General features: G+C 35.7%; 1 protein-coding gene across 7 annotated transcripts in view; it reads right to left on the bottom strand.

Moving 5' to 3' along the window:
- Positions 1–26800, bottom strand: part of ZC3H13 (zinc finger CCCH-type containing 13) — an 81136-nt gene that overhangs the window by 37932 nt on the left and 16404 nt on the right. For all 7 annotated transcript variants that reach the window (XM_043993038.1, XM_043993037.1, XM_043993039.1 and 4 more), the window contains exons 5-9: positions 25353–25461; positions 19646–19785; positions 18367–18527; positions 10429–10626; positions 947–1257 (exon numbers count right to left, since the gene is read on the bottom strand). In XM_043993038.1, the coding sequence (XP_043848973.1) occupies positions 947–1257; positions 10429–10626; positions 18367–18527; positions 19646–19785; positions 25353–25461 (919 nt within the window). The remainder of the gene's footprint in view (positions 1–946; positions 1258–10428; positions 10627–18366; positions 18528–19645; positions 19786–25352; positions 25462–26800) is intronic.

The following is a 26800-nucleotide window of genomic DNA, read 5'->3' as shown; positions in this document are numbered from 1 at the left end:
TTTTAAACAGCATGACTAGATATTCACCTTATTTATAAAAGCCTTATTTAAAAGCAAGCCTATTGTTATAATGCACAGTGGCAGCAGACCATAGTATCTGTTTAAAAAATCAAGTTTGGGACATATTGTGTATATGAAAAAAGGAATAAGCATTTATATCACACCTAATATGTGCCAGGCACTATGCTAAGCATTTTTATAAGTATCTCATTTGATCACAATAATTACAAGAATTAATGATTTGGGGGGTAGTTAGGTGGTGCAGTGGTTAGAGCATCGGCCCTGGATTCAGGAGTACTTGAGTTCAAATCCGGCCTCAGACACTTAACACTTACTAGCTGTGTGACCCTGGGCAAGTCACTTAACCCCAATTGCCTCAGTTAAAAAAAAAAAAAGAATTAATCATTTTTAAGGGGAATTGTCTGATATAAAATGTACAGATATATAGCTGAAAAAATCCTTAGAGTCCCCCATAGTCTCAAGACCTATACTCTTTACAAGTATATGGGAGAGAATAAAAGAGTGAACAGAACCAGTTGAGTTCTGAAAGTCCACAGCTGCCTGATAGCATGGAATCACTTTAAGGAGTTGAGAGGAAAAAAATAACAGAGGATGGGAAACAAAAACTGAAACACTACACTTCCTTGATAAGATTTACAGAAAGAACATTGGATTTGTAGTCCAAAAAACTGAGTCTGAAGCTCAGCTTTGCAGAGACAAAAATATTTGCGTGGACAAATCTCTTATCTCTGTGGGCCTTCTTGCTGCAGTCTAAACTTCATACTTTCTCAATACATATGATACAGTAGCAGGATAAGGCCTGAGTCTACTACAGAAAACTTACTACAAATAGTCTAAGGACTCTGTTATAACAAAACAATTTGAAGGTACAATGTAATTTGTTATAAATTTTACATCTACAAACTAGGAACTATAATGTGCTTACCCTCCCTCCTTTCATGGCGTCGATCATGTGACTGTGAGGTCCGCTCATGATCATGCCTTCCTTTTTCACGCCCTGGAGATCGATGTCGTGATGGACTTCTCTTTCTCTGAGGAGAAGTTGAGGACCGCGGAGGGTAAGGAGAAGGAGAGCGCCTCACTGGTGGAGAGGCTGTCCTCTGATAGGCTGGGGAAGGAGTTCGTTTTCGACGAGGAGAAGGAGAATGTCGTTGAATGGATGACCCTGATTGTGACGAAGATGAGTGATGCCTGGAAGATAAGGGAGAATGACGCTGTCCTGCTGGGGAAGCCGACCTATGGGGGGGGGGGGGGGTAAAAATATATAGATGTAGATATAGATAGATATAGACATCAAAACAACTTCTTTATTTTTAATTTAACAGAAAAAACCTTCGTTAAACATAAACTGGATATAAAAACTGATAATATACAAAAAGCAGATGAGATGTAAAAATTTAGTTAAGTAGACTTCTAGGATCATGAAACTGATTTTTCAATTCTACTATAAGCAGGAAAAATAAAGCAGTTTAACATGGCAGCTCTGGGCAGAAAATTCTGTATCCTCTTTCAGGACTTAGCTAGTAATAACCTTCCCAACTCCAGGAGGGATTCTCCAGTGGGAGTACAAAGCTCAACCCCAAACAAGAGTCTCATGCTTGCTTAGTATTATTCACGGGAACGGACACAAATATTGATCAGGGAGTAAGGGACATGGGCAATAGTGAGAACTACTTGATAAGTGCAGTATGTACTGCTAATAGCCATAACCTCAAGGAAAAGTGGCTATAAAAGCTGAAAGAAGACATGGGGAGGAGAAAACTGCTACTATATATGTACTATTACCAACACCTCAGCAAAGACAGCTAGAATAAAGGTTACCTGGTATGGATCAGAAAAAGAACAGTAATGGACACTGTCTGCATCTCACACTGACTGCCTCCGGCCCGCAGACCAGCACACGATGAGTTCCCTAGTACCTACATGTATTTTCTTCTTAGCATACACCAACACGGTTAACAGATAGCTAACAACCCTAAAAGGCACACCAAAGACTCCTAGATATTTTGGCATATCTGCATTTGTCCATACTGCAAATGGTGAATGAACGTATGAATGAATGAATGAGCACTTATTAAGTGCTTACTATATAACAAGAACTGTGCTAAACAGTGGGAATACAAACAGAAAAAACTGCTCCTTTTCTTGAAGAACTCATTCCTAATAGTGGAAGACAATGCATGGACAATTTCAGGTGCAGGGTAGGTCGAAAGAGCCAGAGGTCCTAAAGGTTCAGCTATAAGGCAGATGCCAAGGATCGGGAATCCTTAGGATGTATCAGTGTGTCTGTCCCAGGAGTGACCCACCACCATTAAGAAAGAGGAAGTGAGCCTAACGGTAGAAATGGAAGATTTCAGTAGAAATGGAAGATTTCAGGGTTCTCTCCAGCTGAGTGAGTATAGATAGGGGTAGAGGGAGGTCAGTGTCCAAGGGCAAGAGTAAGGATATGATGAACACGTTCTTCTATTTCTGGGGACATCTAACCTAGGATTCTACTTAAACATTTGATTTGGATTCAAACTGTAACATGAATAACACTGATAAGAAAACTGTCCATTCTTTCTTCTATGGTATTTACATGAAAATACTTAAAAACCCCAACTAATCCCCTATAAGGAGACCATTAAAAATTAAATATACTTGCTTGAAAAACTCTTCCTTACAAACACAAATATACTCAGAGATATGTTAATGTTAACTATAAAGCAATGAGATTTTCAGTGTCTTTCTAAACAAACCTCAGAATTTAAAAATCCAAATAATATGTTGTTCACTTCAAAGTAGTTATTTTTGGGGTGGGGGGACCAAATGCATATTACAACAACCCTGATAAAGCCTAAAACAATTCTGAAACTGCCTTCACAGTCTGTAGTACATTCTTTCAAATGTCCTCAAAATCTTCTACCTTTGAGGCTTAGTTTAGTTTTTACAAAAAGCCCACAATAAACAAGGAGCAATTCTCTCATGAATAACAAAAACATCAAGCTGGATAATAACATTCTTGTTCAAAAAAATGTTTTATAGAAAGTATACGAGCTGGAATGCTATCATGCTAAAGAAGCCTACCACCAAGAATTTTTCAAGGGCTTCAAACTTCCTACACAAGCCTCTCTTATTTGCCAATCATATGTTGTCATGGTAAAGAAGTCAATCACCAAAAATCTCAAGGTCTACAAAGTTCCATGAGACCTGGTAGTATGAGATCTGTAAAAAAAACTCCACTGAAATTTAAAAAAAAAATTAATCGTCTTCAGTTTTGATTTGATATGCACACTGTTACAGGGTTTGGTAAATGTTCTATTTTCCCACCACAGTCTCATACCATATTTCAAGTTTATACAGGAAAGTTCATGTTTCATTACCAGTTATTATTTTCTTCAAAAACACCATTTTGGGGGCAGCTAGATGGCGCAGTGGATAGAGCACCAGCCCTGGACTCAGGAGTACCTGAGTTCAAATCCAGCCTTAGATACTTAACACTTACTAGCTGTGTGACCCTGGGCAAGTCACTTAACCCCAACTGCCTCACTAAAAAAACAAAAAACAAAAAAAATCCCACCATTTTGTTGACTCCAGGCAAAATCTCTCAAAAGATGAGAACAAACATCAAATCTGTTATTCTTCAGCATTCAAAATAAATGGCATAGGTGGTGCAGTGGATAAAGCACCGGCCCTGGATTCAGGAGTACTTGGGTTCAAATCCGGCCTCAAGACACTTGACACATACTAGCTGTGTGACCCTGGGCAAGTCACTTAACGCCCATTGTCCCGCAAAAAAATAAAATAAAATAAATTTTAAAAAATAAAAAAACAAAATAAATGGCATAATCTTCACAGAATTATTCATGCTCATTTTTTCCCAATTAATCTGTTTTATAGGAACCAAATTCTAAATCTTTTAAACACAAACTGATCCAGTGAAGAATTCAATGACTCATGTTGTATGTCAACAAGATATCTTCCCTATCTACTTTAATTTTTTTTCTAATTATTCCCTTAACTTCTAGTTTGGTCAGTGTCTCATTTACCTTTGCAGAGACCTTTGCAGATACCTTTGCAGATTGTCACAGATCCTAGCGCAGAAACAGGTGACTTTCAAAGTGTGACTGCTATGCATTAAAAATGTTACAAAAGCATCCCTTCTACACTAATGTAACCCAATGAAGAAAAACACATTCTTATTACTTTACTAGTCAGATGATAAATGTGTTCAAATTAGGGTCCCATCTATAACCAAACCCACATTTTGTTCTATTAATCAATCATTCTTGAGCTGTCAAAATTTTTTGAGAGTAGTATTAGAGATGGAATTTTGAAATTTCCTATAAAATTCAGCAAAATAAGTCTATAAAACCAAGAGAAAAAAATTCCCCAAAACCAGACAGGAGAAGCATTTGAAAGCATATGTGTGTGGAGGGCAGGGGGGGGGGGGGGTAGGGAGCATATTGCTAAAGGGCAGAGACCAAGACTTCAAAACCCATATGGTCTCCAGCCAGAAAAGTCACAGGCAATAATGATCTGAGCAGTCTGAGCCTGGAATTATGATTTATTCCATGTCCTAGATAACACCACCAAGCACGGGGAGGCTAAATTGTACATATGTACTTGGATCAGACCTGAGTCATATCTCTCTCTCTCTCTCTCTCTCTCTCTCTCTCTCTCTCACACACACACACACACACACACACACACACACACAGAGCTTATATAGCTTTTGTTTTTATTTTGCAAGTCTTTGATTCAACCACCTCCCTTAAAAGGAACTGGCTTTGGGTACATTTATAAGACAGTGATCAAAACTAACAAAATGTCACGCTAACCAAAAAAACAAACCATATTCTCTTTTTTAACTAGGGTAAAAATAATCAAATTCAATACCAAACAAAAATTTGGACCAGAAGTCAAAATTTTAAGGAAAAAGAAAACAGTTTTACTGAACCAAAAGAGGGAAAAACTACAAAACTCAAATTTGTAGACTATAAGTATATCTTGACATATAGCCATTAGGGTCTAGCTTGACCAAACACCAATCAAAAACAGTGTTGCTAGTTTGCCTGTTTATTTTTAAATGCAGCCCCACTTCAAAATAGATTGTTTCATTTTGGAAGAAAATCTGCAAATGATCAAAAGGAAAAGGGGAGGGAGAAAAGCTTCTCTAGTCCATGAACCAATTTGATAAAACAAAATTTCTCACCCCAAAAAGTAGCTAACACTTACCAATCTTCCTCCACAAATTGTTTCTCTGAAAATGTTTATGCAACGTCAACACAAATCACATAAAAAGTATGCGTAAATGGATTATGAAGACTAACCAAAATTTCTTAATACCATCTGTTATGATAGATGACTAAAAGCACCACACATTGTAGCTATCCAAGCTCCTTTACTTTCTATAAGAGAATTCTTCTTGTTAAAATTAGACAAATTTCTGATGCTAGATCGTACATCCCTATACAAGCCTATGTTCTCCCACCTGCGAGATGGAGAAAAAGAATGCTTTTGAGTCGATGATTTTGTTGGAGCCCGAGAAGCTTGTCGTCTCTTTGCAGCAGGGGGTGAATATTCCCTGGAAGGGGAAGAATTACTGCCAGAATGATCTGCAGGACTGGGGGAACGCTTTTGTCTATGGGAACCTTCCGAAGGATCTCTATTCAGAAAACATATAAGTGGTAACTTGTTAAACAGACATGATGTAAACAAACTGATAGAAGAAATGATAAAGCAGGCAAATAATATATGAGCCAAAGCACCTTGAAGAAGTAGTCTGCATCAGATTTCATTTTTGCATCTGGCAGAGATGGTATGGGGGGGTGAAGGGGATGGGTATGCATGTGCACATATATATACATATGTGTATATGTATATATAAAATGTTTTTTCCCACAAATTAAGAAGAATCAGATATGTCAAGGTGAAACCCAAATCCATATAACATTTAATCCCAATTAAGTGCTGAAAATAAATGAACCTTGCAAATTTTACCATTCTACAAAGAAGAAAAAAAAGAAAAAGAAAAAAACACCTTTGTTCCTGACATTGTGTGCTAGAAACAATGAAGATAAGTAGTTGGAATGCTGTATAAAAAAACAATGTCAAAGAATCATATTTTGAATTCCAAAAATAAGGAGAATAATGCTTCAAATCTGGCTGGTTCAGTTATACCTGCTACAAAAAAATAAATAATGGTGATAGTGGTAAGATAACCTACTATTTTCTATTACTGTGGGACTTTTTTGAAGACAACCTCGTGAAACAGCAAAAAGCATCATTTTTCAAGGTTAAATTTTCCCATTCCATAGACTATAACTGCTGGTGAGAAGTCCAAATACTAGTTAATGAGACTAGGCATGAAGACTTTGCTTTTAAATTGAAAAGACCTAAATAAACAGTTCATTTTAAGCTAAACTAATTGACTTGATAATTTAAAAAAAAACAATTTAAGGGGCAGCTAGGTGGCGCAGTGGATAGAGCACCGGCCCTGGAGTCAGGAGTACCTGAGTTCAAATCCAACCTCAGACACTTAACACTTACTAGCTGTGTGACCCTGGGCAAGTCACAACCCGAATTTCCTCACTAAAAAAAATTTTTTTTTTAATTTAAAAAAAAACACTGAAGCCCTGACCCTGGCTAAAATGAATGGAAAAATGTACATGTTTAACCAGGGTACAATTAGAATTATGCCTAAGCCACTTGATGGTCTTGATCCTGGTTTAAGTTCAGAGAGTCATTTAGAACTGAAATGACAAACATTTTGAAAGACAGCTATTAGTAAAGCAAATGTCAAACTACCTCTGAATTGGTACTATCCAAAATAAATAAAATAGTGAATCAAACAGAAAGTAAATGTGAAATACTCAGATTATACACTGGAAAAACAAAGAAAGGTACTAATTCTAGGTTTAAATTTGAAAGAGATTTATTCAAAATATTAAGTATCATAAAAAATATTTTCCAAAGTCCTAACGATATAAAAGAATTAGAATTTCAGGGGCAGCCTTGAAATTTCCTTCCAGGCAGGCCATTTCATAAATAAATTTTTTAAATATATATATTTTACAACCTAACTTATATTAAAAAAAAAGTGGTCACCAAATTTCCCAATTCAAATCAATCTCTCTATATTTGTTGACACAACATAGTTCTGTAAGGATAAACAAAATCCCTAGGAACAAGACCTCTATTAACAAAGTCAGTCAGATCATAGAAGTAGTTAGGCGAAATTCTGGTATCTCTTAGCTGTGACCAGTAACCAAAGAGGATGGTGAACACCTAGTCAATCCACTGACCAGTCACCTGAAGTCAGGGAGGTATCTGTGGCTATGTGTGGCCTTAGTGTCACAATTCAGAGAGAAGCTGTAACTACACGAACTGAGAGGGTCTCCTTCACTGAGAAAGGAGGGATGAAAGGAAGACGTATCCTAGTACAGCAGAGTAGGGTAGAAAATGTATGTCCTGGAATGAATGAATCCCTATGGCTTCTGTATTACTTTTACCTTTAATAATGAGGTTTCTGACAACAAAAAGTTTATTTGCAACATATCTTACTTTCTAGTTAATAACACTGGTAATAATGTATTTTTTTTTCCAAATACTATACTGTTTGTGAAAATGACCCAATAAAGTTTCATAAACATTAAAAATCTTTACTAACTTTTAAGTTACTCACCTAAGGGTACTAAGTAGGAGTTACTGTTGTTGTTGTTACCCAGACAGTATGAAGACGGGGCCAAAAGTATTTTCTACTTTGATTCAGTACTTGGCTTTTAAAAATGTAATCCATTCTCTAAAATTCATGGTCATGAACACTTCCCACGAGAAACACCTCAAATTTCTCAAGCCAGCCCTTTCAGAAGAGCTATAAACAAAGAGCAATTAACTCTCACATGACTATAAACACCTCTGGTCAAGGAAGCTCCTTAAGGATAGGAACCTTTTCCTTTTTGTCTCTGAATCTCCAGCATGCTGCAAAACATCTTGCATAGAGCAGGCACTTTATCAGTATTTTCTTAATTGAAACTACAGGATTCAACCTGGCTTCTGAGCTTCAGAGCCTCTGATTGGGCCAGAACACCCCTTCCTTTCTTGGCTTTGTTCCTCCAATGTCTCGGTCAAAAGTCCAAGCTGTGGGGCAGCTAGGTGGCGCAGTGGATAGAGCACGGCCCAGGAGTCAGGAGACCGTGAGTTCAAATCTGGCCTCAGGCACTTAACCCTTACTAGCTGTGTGACCCTAGGCAAGTCACTTAACCCCAATTGCCTCACCAAAAAAAAAAAAAAAAAAGGCTTAAAAGCCCAAGCTATGAGCCCCGATTCTCCTCTGAATCACAAGGAAATGAGTCCTAGAATTCCTGATAGATAAGAGAAGATGGCTGCAAAGTTGAAAGTCATCAGTATTGAATTGGGAGCAATGAAGCTAGAGAGCCAGGACAGAGACCTTGGCAGGCATTAAGTGCCATGCGGTTGCAAAAATCATACACTTTTCTCTAAAGTACAATCTAAGGTATGGGTAAGCAGCACTTAAAAAAAAAAAAGTGACCCTGGGCAAGTCACTTAACCCCAACCAAACAAAACCAACCAAAACAAAAACAAAAACAAAAAAAACCACCACCAACAAAAAAAACTATGAAAATACATAATCATTCCTAATTTGCAGGCAGTGGTTATTCCAATTACAAAATGATTCACAATAGGATTCCTCCAAATAATAAACTCATTACAATGAAGTGTGTTTACTAAATCAAACTCTCAGAATTTGAAGGCAGAGAAACTGAAGCTAAACAGTGTTCAAAATGATGAAAATCAGGGGGCAGCTAGGTGGTGCAATGGATAAAACAGCAGCCCTGGATACATGAGGACCTGAGTTCAAATCCGACCTCAGACACTTGACCTTTAACTAGCTGTGTCACCCTGGGCAAGTCATTTAACCCTCATTGCCCCACCAAAAAATAAAAAACAAACAAAATGATAAAAATCACTGTAGATTCCAAAACTAAAATTAAAAATGGTCTTGACAATATAAGTGAAACATTTGATTCCATTTATAATGATTTAATTGATGTCACTTTTCAGGACATCTATTGCATAAAAGGAGTTACAGATTATACAAGAGACTTTTATCATTTAACATGTTCAGGAAATAGGACTAGACAGTCTTTTAAAAATATCAGTTTACCAGGAATTAAATGAGTAGTAATAAAAGAGACCAAGTTGTTTTTTATTTACAAGTACTTTGAGGAAGCCAAGTGCCATAGAAGAATGCAAGGCAACAAGCATTTATTAAGTGCTTATTAATCTGTCAAACTGAGGATGGCTTCCTCATTTCTAGTAAACAGATAAGCAGCCTCATTTCTGCCCCAAAGAAATGAAAAAGGGTAGTAATTTACACACATGAATTTGATATCACTTTTACTTGTATATCCCTCAAAAACTAACCCAATCATCTGACAGCTGCTTCCAATATTTGCCCTAATCCTAAAACTTGGAATTAACTTGTTACTGGATACAGGAGTTATTCTGGCTCTCTATTCAGAAATTTATAGATCCTGAACTTTCTAATCATCCAGTGTTGAGATCATCTTTCTCCCACAGTACAATATGACACAATTTCACCCAACAAATTATGGTGATTCTTAAAACTCCCTAAAACTCTAGACATAAATTCAAATAATATACTTTGTGAAACCATGTACCTTCATAAAGGCACACATGCGATTACCAAAAAAAAAAAATTGGTAACTACTACCTGGGAGTCAAAAAATCACAGGTGGAAATCACTGTGGTACAAGTTATTTACACCTTTCATCTCTCCTCAAAAACAAAGGGAACTCTAATTTATGAAGACTTCAACTACATAAAACCATGAGTTTGAAAACTAACCAGCTAGCAAGAGATATTTCATACTAACAGGAAACCAAAATATTAAAAACCTGTCATTTGAACAGTAAAATAAATCTTTTTCTAAAGCGAAAGAAAAAGTTGTTATGAGATTTGCCTAAATAGTACCCATCAGTATATGTGACAGGAAAAAAAGAAAATCAGGAGCTCATAACTTCTTAATCTTACACATAAAACATATCTCTGAAGCCACAAAAAGGTGGGAAAGGTGTCTAAGAATGTGCTAAATGGTCTAAATGGTCACAGTTCTAAATCTGGAAGCCCAAGAGAAATTTTAGAAGACTGACTTTCTCTTTTGTTATTTCAAAATAAATATATCTCCAATGAAAAGGGATTCTTCTTTTCTTGAGCTCCCTGATAAAGTAGATAATGTTTAGGGGGTCATGCAGTTTTCCAAGGTGTTAAAATATGAAAAGTTTGTCAAACATTAATTTTCTATATTACATAAGAGGATAAAGAAGAAATCAAAAAAGAACCCAAAGGGTCAAACAAGATTCAGCACACAATCCTACTTACCTCTGCTTCTCTTTTTTTTCTTTATGTCTTTCAATATCCCTTCCTCTGTCTTTCCCTTCTCTTGGCTTTTCTTCAACCCGTTCTTTTGGTTTATGTTTTTCTTTATGTTTTTTCCCCAAGGCAGTTTCTTCCAGTATGGGAGGAGGTGGGCTAGGAGTACGAGGTCCTTTCTTTTTACTCTGGTTGCTTTTAGAATTCCTAATGGCATCAAAAAAGTATCAGTTTATCTTTAAAAGGTTAAATTACTATTTTAACTCAGTATACCTTAATGGTTCACCTTTCCAAATTCAAATGAGATTTTATAAGTTAAATTCCTTTTAAGAGTATTAATAAAACCCAAGAAAGCATCTTTAATGAAAAAATTCAATTGATGTATTTTTAACATGCCCTTGTTATTGTTTAATTGTGTCTGACTCTTCATGATCCCATTTTGGGTTTTCTTGGACAAAGACATTGAAGTGGTTTCCCATTTCCATCTCCAGATCATTTTACAGATGAGGAAACTGAGGCAACCAGGGTTAAATTATTTGCCCAGGGTTAAAGATAGTGTCTGAGGCCACATTTGAACTCAGGTCTTCCTAACTCCAAGACCATTGTTCTATCCACTGTACCACCTACCTGCCCTTTAATACGTCTATCTATATTTTTAAAAGTAGAAACAGTAAGTATGCAAATAAGAAATGAGGAAATGTGCTGGACATGTCAACTATTCCCCTACCACAGAAAACTAAGGAACAATTCAGGATGCAGGATCACAGAATGCCTATGACAGATATCTGTTGATATTTATCTAGCCCAGGGGAGTGAAATCACCCATTCAAGTTAGTCATATCCTAAACAAGGATTATGTTGATACAACCAAGTATTTAATCTGTTCATTTTTTAACTAACACACAAGTGGTCAATTGATTTCTATGTGGTAACCTAATATAGAAATGTATTATGTGTAGTTTAGTTAATGTCTTCAACTTCCTAGCAAATTTTTAATTCAGTATCTTTCTTAATAGATCACAGATAAATTTCATCTATTTCTTTAATCTTTTACTTACTTACACTTATTACTAAACCCTATCATTCCCTGTTTCTGAAAACCTGAGTTTTGATAACTCCAAACATTAAAAACATATTAATCAGATCTATATCTATATGTATATGTATAGAGATATATAGATATAACCTATATCAGATTACCTGCTGTCTAGGGGAGGGGGGAGGGAGGGGAAGGAGGGAGAAAAATCTGAAATTGTAAAGCTTGTATAAACAAAAGTTGAGAACTATCTTTACATGTAACGGAAAAAATAAAATACCTTATACATTAAAAAAAAAAAACATATTAATCAGGGGCGGCTAGGTGGCGCAGTGGATAAAGCACCGGCCCTGGATTCAGGAGTTCCTGAGTTCAAATCCTGCCTCAGACACTTGACACTTACTAGCTGTGTGACCCTGGGCAAGTCACTTAACCCCATTGCCCCGTAAAAAAACAAAAAACAAAAAAACAAAAAAAACCATATTAATCGAAGAACATTTGAAGTAGGAGAAAAGTAAGCCCAATCATAAAGGCTTTAGCATTTGCCTACTTTGTTCAATCTTAAGCTCTTTCTTCTAAATCTCCCAAATTCATTCTCTCCTACACTTTTAAGTTTTTCTTGTTTGAAATACTTAAAATAGCATAAAATTCCATTTCCCTTTTTCTTCCAAATTCCTCATTTAAAAGTTTTTAAAGGGGGGGGGGGAGCTCGATGGCACAGTGGTTAGAGCACCGGCCCTGGATTCAGGAAGACCTGAGTTCAAATCCAGCCCCAGACACTTAACACATACTAGCTGTGTGACCCTGGGCAAGTCACTTAACCCAAATTGCCTCACCAAAATAAATAAATAAATAAATGAATTGAAGTTTTTAAGGGGCAGCTAGGTGGTGCAGTGGATAGAACAGGGACCCTGGAGTCAGGAGTACCTGAGTTCAAATCCAGCCTCGGACATTTGACACTTACTAGCTGTGTGACCCTGGGCAAGTCACTTAACCCCAATTGCCTCACCAAAACCAAAACAAAACAAAACAAGTTTTTAAGAGTGAATCAAGTCATTAAAGTACCTAGTCTGTGTCAATCACCTTAAATTGCTTTTAATGGTCATTAAAATCTTAATGAACTCTTATGTAGGGTTCACTATCTACAAATAACAGATCATTTGGTCCTATCTCCACTTCCGTATCTTTATGATCAACCCATTACTTATAATACTACCATACAAGGGGAATTCAAAAGTACTTATATTGTTATCCACTATGTGGTTAAAAAAAGGTTTGATCACAGACAGAGCTGAAAGGAACCTTTGAAGCCATTTAGTGCAACTTCTTGATTTAAAAAATGAGGAAACAGTCCCAGGGAAGTTAAATGCCTCCTCCAAGGTAATTAAGGGATGTTGAAAGGTGTTGTTTAACCAGATAATCAAAACTGTTCCATTTATCAATGTTAGCCCTTGTCTTCCAATAGTCCTCTCTTTATCAGAAATGAGAGTTCACTGTATGAGTACACTAAAAAAGATAGGTATGGGGCAGCTGGGTAGCGAAATGCATAAAGCACCGGGCCTGGATTCAGGAGGATCTAAGTTCAAATCTGGCTTCAGACACTTGTGACCCTGTGTGACCCTGGGCAAGTCACTTAACCCCAATTGCCTCACCAAAAAAAAGGTAGGTTATACCCAGAGGTATGTTGCATTTCATTCTATGTTACTAAATATACTCTATGCCTTTAATATAATCTGAAGCATAAACTGCTATGTAACTACTGGTCCATTAATATTAGAATCTTTGCCCCACTTACTGTTTGTTCCACTAGATAGATAACAATGCTTACGTCAAAGATGACACAGATCATTTTCAAGACAGAAGCATGAGGGCCAGAGGTCCATCCTCCACAGTTTAAGTTACCACCAAAATAGCATTTGCTTCTTCCTAGGCTAATACCTTCTCTAAAGAAGGATTTGGTTGACAAATGTCTATGTTAGGTTTGGAAGATTTTATCATGCTAACTGAAGAAATCCAGGAATTGATTCACCATCTGTAGAATCAAATTTTTAAACCAACTTTATGCCAACTGATTACTCTGTGGAGACAAGAAGTCCAGTCAAAAAGGCTTTGGTTTTGGCTTACTTTTAATTCATTCTCACCTAGATTACTCTTGAATTCAAAGTATTCAATGACAACAGTGTTATAAACACTAGCTTCTTAAACTGTGGGTCATGACTCTATATGGGATCATGTAACTGAATGTAGGGGTCACAAAAAATTTGGCAACAGTAAAAGGTTATGTATACCTATTTTATCTACCTATATACCCAGGGTCACATAAAAACTTCTCAGGTGAAAAGGGGAGAGAGAGAGAGAGAGAGAGAGAGAGAGAGAGAGAGAGAGAGAGAGAAAAGAATAGGGGTTGCAAGTGGAAAAGGTTTAAGAAGCCCTGTCATAAACAAATGTGTAAAAAGCCTCTACAGAGTGCAGAGCACTGGAACAGACAAGGAGATACAAAGGGAGACACAAAGGGAGATACAAAGTTTAGAAAAGACAGAGTTCTTGACCTGAAGGAACATACAGTCTTCTAAGTGATAAAGACACCAAAGTAAAATATGGCTATAAGCCAAATATAAGTATAACGTGAAATGTGAAGAAAGTCAAAGATGGAAAAAGCAGTGGATAAAGCACCAGCCCCAGATTCAGAAGGACCTGAGTTCAAATCCAACCTCAGACACTTGACACTTAATAGCTGTGTAACCCTGGGCAAGTCACTTAACCCTCGTTGCCCTAAGAAAAGAAAGAAAAGAAAAGAAAGGAAAAGAAAAGAAAAGAGAAGCCTAGTTGTTCAAACTGCCACTGAACTGTTTTCAAAACCAAAATCATCTTTCAAAGGATAAAAATCTGCCACCAATGGGGCCAAGCCATTCAGAAGAAGATGCTGCAGGCTCTGACATAAAGTCCAAAAAAAAAAAAAAAAAAGGAAGCTCAAAAAATCTTTGATCACTGGTAACATTCTTGTGATAAGCAGCTAGAGATGTTAAAAGGAGATAACACTCCTTTGCCTGTTTAAATTCCAATGTTTCTTTACAATCATATCTTGCACATGAAACTAGGAAACAACTGTAACACCCAAATAGATAATAAACATGAAAGAGTTTTGGGAAAGTTTAAAGATAATTCACACAAATTACAGCAACAGCCCATATATCTGGGGCAACTTTCAGGAGCCTACAGTATCAGACCTAGAATCCAAAAGGAGAAAAAAAAGTTTTGAGCCAAAAAAATTCCTATCACAACATGTGGGGCGACTCAGACAGTAGCCTGTTTTGCATACTAATCAAATTAATCAAAGCAAAACTTAATTAAATTTGTTAAATTGGTAATCTTGTGATTTTGTTACTCAAAATTTATATATTTCTAATTCTCTAAGTTTAGAGGTAGATTTATATGATTTTTTTTTGTTTTTTAAAAATAAGAGACCTTTATCTAATTTCTCACAGTCACAATTCTGCCCTTAAGTCTGGTTAGACAACAGATCAGAAACAGGGCACCTGCTGAAAACAGACCAACTGGGAATGACAAATGACAGTATGTGAGAAAAGAGAAAATTCATCTGCTGGAAAGGCACAGTAGTCTGGTATCATATTATAGGGAGAGACACATCAATAAGACCTTACGGTATTAATATATTATCACAATAACTGTTTCACATAAATCAGGGAAAAAATGTTAAATTATATTTCGTATAGAAAAAAAAATCCTATATTACATTTCAGAAAAAAAATCATTCAAAACATTACTTAAAATTTTTTAATGTTTTGGCAGAGCTTTAGCTTTCTAGATAATTCACTTACCACAACTCATGCAGAAACAGGTGACCACAGTGAAAATAACACTGGACTTGAAATCAGACAACAAGGGTCTAAGTCAAGGTTCTTATACTTCTAAGCTTCAGTTTTCTCATATGTAAAATGAAGATAATATTATTTGTACCACCTACCTCACAGAGTTGCTGTGAGGAAAAAGATTTGTAAATGTTAATGGATGATATAGAAATAAAAATTATTATGATAATTCCCTAAGGAAGTCTGATAAAATGAGGGATTGCTATATAAATATATAGTAACAGTGAGATAAAAAACTAAAAATGATGGGAAAGGAAAACATCACCATAAGGTAGGTCATAAAGCCATAGTTTTGAAAAAGAAAATAAAAGGGTTTGAGGGGCAGCTAGGTGGCACAGTGGATAAAGCACTGGCCCTGGATTCAGGAGGACCTGAGTTCAAATCCAGCCTTGGACATTTGACACTTACTAGCTGTGTGACCCTGGGCAAGTCACTTAACCCTCACTGCCCTGCAAAGAAAACAAAACAAAAAAAAAAGGTTTGAGATTCCAAACAGCAGCAATTAACATGCATTTCAGGATCTATCATGTGGCAGGCACAGTGCCAAGACACTGGGAATACAATGACAAAAGTGAAATACTCCATCTCCACTCTCAAAGAGCTAACATTCTTTCAGGGAACACTGTGTATATATATGTACATGTAAAAATGATACAGGGTAACTTGGGAGGACCTAAAAATGCGGGGATGGGGAATTCAGGGAAGGCTTTATATAGAAGGTGGCATGTGAGCTGAGTCTTGAAGGAAACTAGGGACTCTCATTATTGGGCTATAAAAAATGACAAGCAGGATGATTTCAGAAAGGCCTGGAAAGACTTCTATAAACTGATGTGAGAAGTGAGCAGAACCAGGAGAACACTGTGCACAGTGACAGCAATATTGTTTGATGAAGAACTGTGAATGACTTAACTATTCTCAGCAATACAATGATCCAACACAATCCCAAAGGACTAATGATGAAGCATACTATCCACCTCCAAAGAAAGAACTGCTATTGACTGAACACAGACTGAAACATGCTATTTTTCACTTCCTTCTATTTTTTTTCTTATTCGTTTTCTTATACAAAATGACTAATATGGCAATGTTTTACATAATTGCACATGTATAACCTATATCTGATTGCTTATTGCCTCAGGGAGGGGAAGAGGAGGGAGGGAAGGAGGGATAAAAAATAAAAATGCTTATTATTTAAAATAGAAAAAGAGAAAAATGTGGGCATAATGCTTTAAAAAAAGAGGAGGAAAAAAAAAAGAAACCAGGGATTCTCATTACTCAAACAAACAACAAATACTCATTGAAATCTTGTGTTCCAGGCACTGTGTTATGAACTGGAGATATAGGTACAAGGGGAAGAAGACGAGTACATATAAATATACTGCATAAAATATAGTACATATAAAAAGATAGCATGTAGTTACTAAATACACTACAGAATGTACTTACTAGCTTTTAACATTATATGATAGATGATGTGTAACACATGGATAATACATAATGTGTTGGTATGCACACACAGAGTAGTTACACACAAGGTAGTTGGGGAAGACAACCATTAACACTTAAGGTTACCAGGCAAGGCTTCATGTAGAAGATAAGAGTTTGAGCTTCATCTTACATGAAGGGAGGGACCCTGAGGAGATGTATTCCAGGAACGAAGGAGACAGGCAAGGAGACAGTAGATGGAAGAACAGAGAGGAAATGTTGCTATCAAGAAATGTAACAGACACTGGAGAATTTTGACAAGAAAAGGATTCAATCCAGCCACATGATTAACAAAATCTGAATTGAGCATTTAGAAGTGACAAAAAAGGGCTGAATTCAGATGTCATAAAAATAAAATCAGCAATGTTTCGCTATAAAATAAATGTGTGGAGTGAAGTACAATAACTAGTGTCCCCATGGTTACTTTTTAAGTCATTATACCTTGCTTCCTAAATTACAGTCTCCCAGTGAGATATTTACCACTTAGTTGTATGTTTCTATTTCCTTGTTGAAGGAATTAAATGAATGAAAGTTATTTATTAAGAGCTAGCTATAAAAATTAAAAATTTTAAAAATTAAAAAGAGCTAGCTATATGCCATGCCCTGGGGATATGAAAAAACAAAAGCAAGGCTAACCCTGCCCACAAATACCTTACATTCTAGGAGGAAGTGTTAACACCTATAAGGGTGAGGAGGATGTTTTAATTTGAAAAGTCAGACTATACAATCACAGGGGAATCATTCAATTTAAACACCTTTCCTGAAGTAATGAGAATATTGATTAGATTACTGTTTGCAAAGCAGAGGTAGAAATCAGGGTTGGAATGGGAGAATGAACTGCTAGTAGCAAGACAGATAGCCAAGACAGCTGGTCTGATGGAATGTGAGTTTGGGATCTGTGGCTGATGAGATAAAGTGAGCCATTTCTGTTTTCAGATCAGGTCAGCAACAGAGTGGTGATTTCAAAACTGAGGGAATCTAGTCACTGAGAGCACACATGTACTCATGTGTATGTCAGTGTGATCCAAGCCTCTGAAGAAAGGAGCTGGCTAGTTGGAGTTGCCCTCTCCCTTTCACATCTCATTTACCACCACCATCATCATATTCTCTAATCCTTACTGTAGTATAACAATTATTACTTTACAAAACACTTTTACATCAATTGTGTGACTTGATATTCACAACTGTCAGATTTAATGTTCATTTTACTCATGGGAAGTGTTCAGAGAAGTTAAGTGTCCTTCCAAAGAGCATAAAGCTAGTAAACTGAGTCAGGATGAAAACCCAGGAAGATCTTCTGATTCCAAAGTCAGTGCTCTTTTGACTATACCCACAATGCTCCATTAAAGATATGAACAAGTAAGTTAGACAAGAAATCAAATGTGACATAAAAATGCAAGACAAGATTGTCCAGATGAAAAAACCTGGGCTAGTTGCTTAAGGAGCTATGACGTACTACATAACATTTTTGATTTTTAGCTAAAAATTTTCATGGAAAACTATGCCTCTTATCCTAATGCATGTTTACCTACTGACCTCTGCTGGTCCAAGAGAGGAGAAGAAACTGCTGGTATCTTCTTATCTTTCTTGCTAGCTGAAGAGGATGCCTTTGGACTTGATTTTCGCTTTGGAGATTTACTAGACTTTCTTAGAGAAGGAGACGGAGATAATTTTGATCTAACCACCTCTGGAGAAATCTTTTTTAAAAGGAAAAAAATTCAGTAAGCTTTATTAATGTATTATACTAGTACATTAAGGGTAAAACTTTAGATCATAAAAAAAATTAGCTTTCAACATAAAAATACGGCCTTTTAAACGTAAAAATATTTGCTAGCGGGGCAGCTAGGTGGCACAGTGGATAGAGCACCGGCCCTGGATTCAGGAGTACATGAGTTCAAATCCGGCCTCAGATCCTTGACACTTACTAGCTGTGTGACCCTGGGCAATTCACTTAACCCCAATTGCCTCACCAAAAAAAAAAAAAATTTGCTTACTTTAAAAGCACATTTTATATTCAAATCTTTTTTTTCCTGTTTAACTTTTTTAACTTTTTTTTTTTTCTGGAGGCAATTGGGGAGGAGTGACTTGCCCAGGGTCACACAGCTACTAAGTGTCTGGGTCATATTTGAACCCAGGCCTCCTGACTCTAGGGTCCGTGCTTTATCCACTATGCCATTAAGCAGCCCCTTAAATCTTTAATCCTATGAAATGTCTCAATACAACAGAAAAAAGTATAATAAAATTTCAATTAAATCAAATAAGGGATTTTTCTATATGTACTTGATATTTTACAGAGACAAAATAACAAGTACATTAATGGGTAAGCTAGTTTTTAAAAAGAATTATTTCCTAGGATCAGTATATATTCAGGCCTCTGTGGAAAATCATCTACATCATAAAACGCCACAAAACGAACCTTCATAATAATATACAAGGCACTAAAATGCTTTACAAGCACACATTTTCAAAATGCACATATAAAGCATAATCAATTACTGTGTTCTAAGCTTATTAAAGCACAAAAGTATCATTTTTAATTTCAATTAATAAAGTTGAAATAAACAAGTTTCTATAAAACTCTTAGATAAGAATCCTTAATGAAACAGAAGAGTCAACCAACCCTTCTATTTCCTGAATATTCCAATTAGTCTAGGATGAATTGTGGTTAATAAAGGCCTAAAGTCTACGATAATTTTTAAAAATTAGGAATTTCTTCTGTATGGCAAAATCATTTTCAGCTTTAAATTAGATTTGTAAAAACCCCATTAACAGATAATTATTTGTTGTGGTTGCAAAATAGGGATAATGAACTCACCTCTTTTTTAATGACTATTTCTTCTCTCTTCTCCAAGTTTTCTTGCTCTAGTTTCATTAGTTCCCTCTGAATCTTTTGGCGCTTCATTTCCAGTGACAATTCATGGACATAATCATAATTAATGTCTCCATTGTCAGAATCTTTAAGATAAAAAGCCAGCACTGAGACACATTATACAAGTTAAATACCAGAACCATACTAAAATAGTATTTTGTCCAACTAATATGATTATTCTATTATAATAAACTAATAGAATGTGAGGAGAAAGGGCAGCAGTGAAGAGGGAGAATCAAAGAGAGGTTAAAAGGACTTATCCATGGTCACTTAGTATGTCCAAAGTAGAACTGGAACCCAGATCCTCCTTAATCCAAGAGCAGCCCTCTATATATACTACCATGTTGTCTTTCCCTACAACCAATATTTTTCATAACTTCCAGAGATGAAAGACTTCACTATTCCTATAGTGTTTTAATAAATACCCTTATGCATTATAGCTTTTTCCTCAAGTTTTAAGATAAAGGAATGATTAAAGATGAGGAAACAATATGTGTGCAACACTTAAAAATGGATTAGGAAGCTAATATTTTTTTCAGGATATTACCAACATGAAAATGTTAAAGCTAATTCTTTTTAAATAAATTTTTATGGGTATTATGGCATTGAAGGAATTAAATGAATGAAAGTTATTTATTAAGAGCTAGCTATAAAAATTAAAAATTTTTTAAATTTAAAAATTTAAAAATTAAAAAGAGCTAGCTATATGCCATGCCCTGGGGATATGAAAAAACAAAAGCAAGGCTAACCCTGCCCACAAATACCTTACATTCTAGGAGGAAGGGTTAACACCTATAAGGGTGAGGAGGATGTTTTAATTTGAAAAGATACAGTGCTGAACCTGGAATGAAGAAGACCTGAGTTCAAATCCAGCCTTATAGGCTTTATAACATGGGCAGTCACTTAAACTCCCTTGGCCTCAGTTTCTCATCTGTAAAAATCAGAGGGTTTGCAAGATGGCTTCTAAGGGCCCTCCTAGCTCTGAACCTATGATCCTATGAGCTTTTGTTTTTGTATCTGTATACTTCCAAATTTGTACAACAGGACATTTCCCAATTTGTACATTTTTTATTTTTACATTTCCCAAAGTACTTCACCACCCCCTTTCCAGGTATCAATTCCTTACAAAGATTTAAAAAAGGAAAAAATAGTTCAGAAAAACTATCCAAAATATTAAAAAAAAAAAAAAAGACATTTTATGCCATGTTCCACATTCACAGTCCCCCATACCTCTGCAAAGAAGCAAGGAGGAAGTATCTTCCCAAATATCAGATACCTCACCCAGTTGTGCTTATTTTGGATTTGTTTGATTTCTCCATTTCTCCCCCACTCCCCAACTCATCACTGGGAAATCTCATCATCTTGCAAACTGCAAGACCCAATCAACCATGGTATTCACACCTTGGTACTCAGTACCCTCTGCCCCTCTGATTGAAGGGTGGAGCCATAACATCTCTATTTAAAAAGTGGCCACAGGATCAACATCTAGACATCTCATTTCCCCTCCCCATGAATTCACTTTGGACTTCTCTGGCTCCCTCACCATGCACTCATGCCTAGCGGCTTCCTCTCCTCCTCCCCACCCTCCCCCTTTTCAGCTTTCTTGTGCTGTATCCTAGCACTCAGCACAGTGCCTGTCACTAACAGGTGCTTAAATGTTTATTGACCACTGATATTTACACTTCTTTGGGGTAAGATTTGGTTTATTACAATTTGGAAATTCTAATTTCATAGAATTCAAATTCTATTATTTTTTTAACTGTTCTCTCCACTGATATTTTTGGAACTGATTTTTCGGGGTCTGTCTACCTGTTCATAAGTTTATATGTCTCCCAAAGCTTCTCTGTACTGATACTCAATTCATTGTGGGGTGTTTGCCTATTCATGTACAACAATTTGTTTATCTATTCCCCAATGGATAGGCATCTACTTTTTCTTCCAGTTCTTTGCTATAGCAAAATGTGCTGCTATAAAGATTTTTTGGGTACGTGAGGACAATACCTCTGTCACTGACTTCCTGGGCAAATACTTAGCAGTGGATTTGCTGGGTTGAAAGGTATGAATATTTTAGTCATTTTCTTTGCATTAGTTACAAACAGCATTCTAGAATGGTTAGACCAATTTATAGCTTCACCAAAAAAGTACCCATCTTTCCACACACTCTCCAACCTCCTAATTTATTCCCCTATCTTTGCCAACCTGGTGGATGTGAAGAAAAACCTCAGGGTTTTTTGGTCTTGCATTTCTCTTATTATTCGTGATTTGGATCATTCTCTCATCTGGTTGTTAATAATTTGTAATTCTTCTTTTGAGAACTGTTCTTAATCTTTGAACACTTCTCTACTGGAGTTTTGGTCCTAAATATCTCTGAATTTATCTGTCTCTTGACTTTGAAACCCTTATCAGAAAGCTATCTGATGAAGACTTTTTCCAAGTTAACCTCTTATCCCAGCTATACTGATTTTGTTCATACAAAAGCATGTCAAGTTCATGTAATTAAAGTAATTTTTCACTTTTTGTAATTAACTCTTTCCTTTGCTAGATCCATAATTCACTCCTTAATTTTTCCAGCATGAATTGAGATGCTTTGGGGATTTGGTTTGTGTGTGTGTTTATTAATCAATATTAGTTTACTCTCTGTAATTAATTTAAGCATAATGTAATTCTCTTGTTTATATTTACTGATACTGTAAATTTTTTTTTTTGCTTTTTCTAATAGTATTATTGTAACTCCTGGGTTTTTTTTTTTAATTTTGTCCAATGAATAGTAAATTTCCAGCCCTTCATTTTGATTCTATGTCTTTGCCTTTTAGATGTTTCTGGTAAACAACACATAGAAAGTTTTTATATTTTTATCCATTCTGATATTTCTTTGGTTTTACTGAATTGCTTAGTTCATACATGTGTAAAATTATCAGTTAGATTTATGTTTTCCTCCATTTGTTAATTTAGCACATTTCTCAGTTTGTTTTTGTTTGTTTGTTTTGTAGGGCAATGAGGGTTAAGTGACTTGCCCAGGGTCACACAGCTAGTAAGTGTCAAGTGTCCGAGGCCGGCTTTGAACTCAGGTCCTCCTGAATCCAGGGCTGGTGCTTTATCCACTGCGCTACCTAGCTGCCCCAGTTTGTTTTTAATCTCATCTCTTCTAAGTGTATACTTCATCCCTGCAATTAGGTTTGTTTAAAATATTTTCATGCAAGTCTATTCCCACAGTCTTTCTTTCTCTACCCTAGAACTCCCCTTGTCACCACTGGTCTGTCCTGACCCTAGTTTTGAAGTTTTACTTTTTTTATTTTTATTTTTTTAATTTACTCAGTGATATATTTAGTCCTCTTTTTGGTCCCTTCTGATTCCCTACTCAGTTAAGTAGATACTTCAAAACCATCTCCCTTCTCCAACTTTTTCATTTGCTAGTTTTCTTTTTACTCTACCTTCTCCTAAGAAATTTTTATCTGTTCTGTTCTCTTCCCTGATTTCCTTCCTTTCTGTCTTATTCCAAAATGTTAATTTCTGATTCATGGGCTACATATCCATATTTCACAGCAGGATTTCTGTGATTCAAACGTGAGGCTAGAATTAATGTTGACTAAAAACAGCACTATATGGTAGAAATTGCTATATCCTAAAATCCACAGTCCCCTTTCATTCCCAATAACTATTTTCCTTCTTACTGGTCATGATGAGTCTACGTTCCCCCATTCTTCTTCTTCTAGTTGCCTATTGCCCATAGGAGTTCACATAACTCCTCCTAAGCAAGGATTTTGTCCATGGAAGCACAAGTCTCTACAAAAAGGAGATCTCCCAATGCAATAACTTCTCCCTAGATTAAAGCTATAGTAAGGAACTCAACTCCCATCACAGGTACATACCTTTCCCCTATGAGAATGCTCTTCAGTGGCACCCCATCCCTGCTGTTAAATTTAAACTCCATCCCATCAGTCCCCAATGCTCAATCCTTTCCTTCTGCTGCCTCTCCCACAGCCCTGAAGCTCCCTCCTCTCCCCCTAACCCCATCCCATCTCTGCCCAGTCTTTCCAAGAGACTACAAGAATTATCTTTTTGCTATTCATCCATAGACTTGATAGGGGTGTATCACACCCATTCTCCACTGTCTCCCATTTCCCCTCTCCCCACTAAGCCACTTTGTAATTCTGTCACACAAAATACACTAACTCATTTTGAGTATGTTCATGAGGCTTAATCCACCTTCCTGTAGTTCTGTTCCTCCACCTTTATTTCAGAAAAGGCCTGAATTAAATACTACTTCTGACTCATACTAACTGTTGACCACGGACATGTCACAAAACATCTTTAAATACACTAGTTCTCTCATATAGCAAAATGAGGTTAATAATACTGCACTACCTAACTGACAGGGATATTATAATAATCAAGTGAAATAATGGATATACAACATTTTGTCAATCTTAAGAGGTTATATAAAGAAATATAAACTACTCTTACCTGACACTGTGGGAAAGAGGATATGCTGGTGACTACACATAAGCCACCACTTCAGCATAATATTCATTTATTCAACAAACATTCACTAAGTGCCTACAACTACAATGCTTCTACTGAAATTCTGCTACTCCCATGTTTCAATATGGCATGGAAGTAATCCTGGGTTCATAAAAACCACAGATTTAGAGATGGAAAGTACCATATAGTAATGAACTGAACGATAATTTACAGACGGGAAAACTGATGTAGAAAGGTTAAGTGACATCCCTCAGGTTTTTATCTTTTGACTTCCCATCTAGCATTCTCTTCAGTACCCCAGTGTAGATGACTTTGGAATGACTCCCAACAAACATCCAAATGAAATGAGGTGCAAAGAGCTTCAGCCACTATTATGATACTTAAATATACATCTAGTAGTTGCTCAAGATATCTTAAATAAACTCAATAAATGAATTTAAATTATTAAATAGAAGAAAATTAGCCAGAATATCAAATTTCCTGAGCATCATAGCTAATTAAGGTTTACTAGACTTCACTATTATTCATCCTTTCATATATTAATTGGATCAGTTGCTTTAGCCTAAACCGAAGACTCACTTTACAATATAAATCTAGCTGTGCTGTGATAATTACAAATATTATAAATAGGTATTGTTAATTTTTAAATGAATTGAACTAAATTTTAGTTGAGAATTCTAGTTACTATAGATTTTATAGCACTTATAAACTTTACAGCACCTGCTTACATAATAAGTAATAACAATAAGTAATAGGTAATAAGTAATCCGGTTGCAAGACTACTGAAACTTCTTGTGAGATGGCATAATGGCCATGACCCAAATGAAGGTGGGAATAAACTGAAATCTTCAAAGAAGGCTAATTTCTACCTAACAGAGTAGAAGGGCTATCATGAAAAGGTTTGGGGGATACCTAGGGCTCCCAGAATAAAAGGCTGACTGAAAACTGCTGAGCAGCTGGCCTTTTCCAACCTACTCGAAGACAGTATTTCCTGATATAGCACCAATTATCCACAGTAATGCAGGATACACAAAAGCCTTACAGAAAGCTAAAAGATAACAGATAGAAAGCCTTCTAAGGTCACAGAAAATCCACAACATAAATAATCGAGAGTTGACTAAGCAAAAAAGCAAATCCTTTTTTTTCCCCTTTCACATCTTTTTAAACTTACCATCTCTGTTAGTTTCCCATTCTACATTTTCTTCTTCACTTTCTGGAGTTCTCTCCTTGGTGATTTTGATGTCTTCCTTCTCCCTATGTCTTCCCCTTGAAGACTCTTTCTAAAATTGCACACACATAAATTATAAAGGTTTTATGGTTGGTTTGTTTTTTAATGTATATGACTTTATTAAAAGAAACGTCTGAATTTATATTTATTCCTAATTTTGTCAGTAAGAAAGTTACCCACTTACCCAAAGCATTAAGTTCTAGACATTTCATCCCACTGTTCTACTAGTGTATCTTTATAAAGGACAAGGTGCCAAAAATGTATGGATTTTTTCTATCAATTTACAGAGTTAGTTCAAGGGAAAAAAGCAAAGCACACAAACTCTGTGAGCTTCCATGTATGACATGTACTGGGCAAATAGTCAATTAAACATTTATACAATATACTGGAATGATTTAGATTAAGCATAATTTCATAAATATTCACTACTATATAGTACTCAAACATTTAATAACTTTACTTCAGATTAAGAATATCCTAATATTCTTTCTTAGTTACATAATATTCTTGAAAATCATTTTAAAATTCCTAGTTACCTTTAATAACAAAAATTTACAATTATTTTAATAGGAACCAAACATATATAAATTGTTTTGACAACATTAAAAGGTAAATAAATTAATATTTAAATTAAAGGCTAATAGACCATCTTCACTTGGAAGAATTTCATTTTGATCCAGGTACTATCTTAATTCTATAAAGCAAAATCCTGTAACAAAAAAAAAGCTATTTCAAAACTCAAATCAAACATTCAGTTAAATCAGACTTATATTATCTGAAAAGCCTCTAGATACTACAGGAAATTACAAACCAATCCCCGTCTTAATGAAGCTTATAATCTTCATCACCACATCTATACCTTTTCATTAAGATGCTAAATCTTACATGACAATGACAATCTCTTAATTTTTTAAATGATAATCCAGCTTACCATTTGAATATTAGAGATACATGTAATAGATACAGAAATTGGCAGATAAGGACATGTAATGCTAAGCTGTAACTATTACTTTACTACAAATATAAGACATCATAAATCTAGAACAGGGAGGAACCTCAGCTGTCCAAATAAAAGGAGCCCAAGAAAGAACGAAGAGATCAGAGCCAGGCTTCAGTAATTTGTGCTGACTACAGCTGTCAAAACCATTTGTCAAGAACATTTTATAAATGTTTTAACAGCAATTATGATTACCTATTTATGTGATGGCAGCCAAGACAGAGATAAAATTTTATTTTTGCAAAGTGAATTAGTCTTCAAAATTAAGGTCAATATAAGCTAATTTTCTTTTATTTTTTTAACTAAAGGCTAGGATAACATGACTTTTTATGGCTTCATAATTTTCTTTTATCATTTTAGTCTCCTACAAATATCCTTGAATTTTTTTTTTAAA

The sequence above is a fragment of the Dromiciops gliroides genome, chromosome 3, assembly GCF_019393635.1.
Source record: "Dromiciops gliroides isolate mDroGli1 chromosome 3, mDroGli1.pri, whole genome shotgun sequence".
Classification (NCBI taxonomy): Eukaryota; Metazoa; Chordata; class Mammalia; order Microbiotheria; family Microbiotheriidae; genus Dromiciops; species Dromiciops gliroides.
Note: the sequence above shows the minus strand (reverse complement) of the source record. Positions and strands in the feature narration are given on the sequence as shown.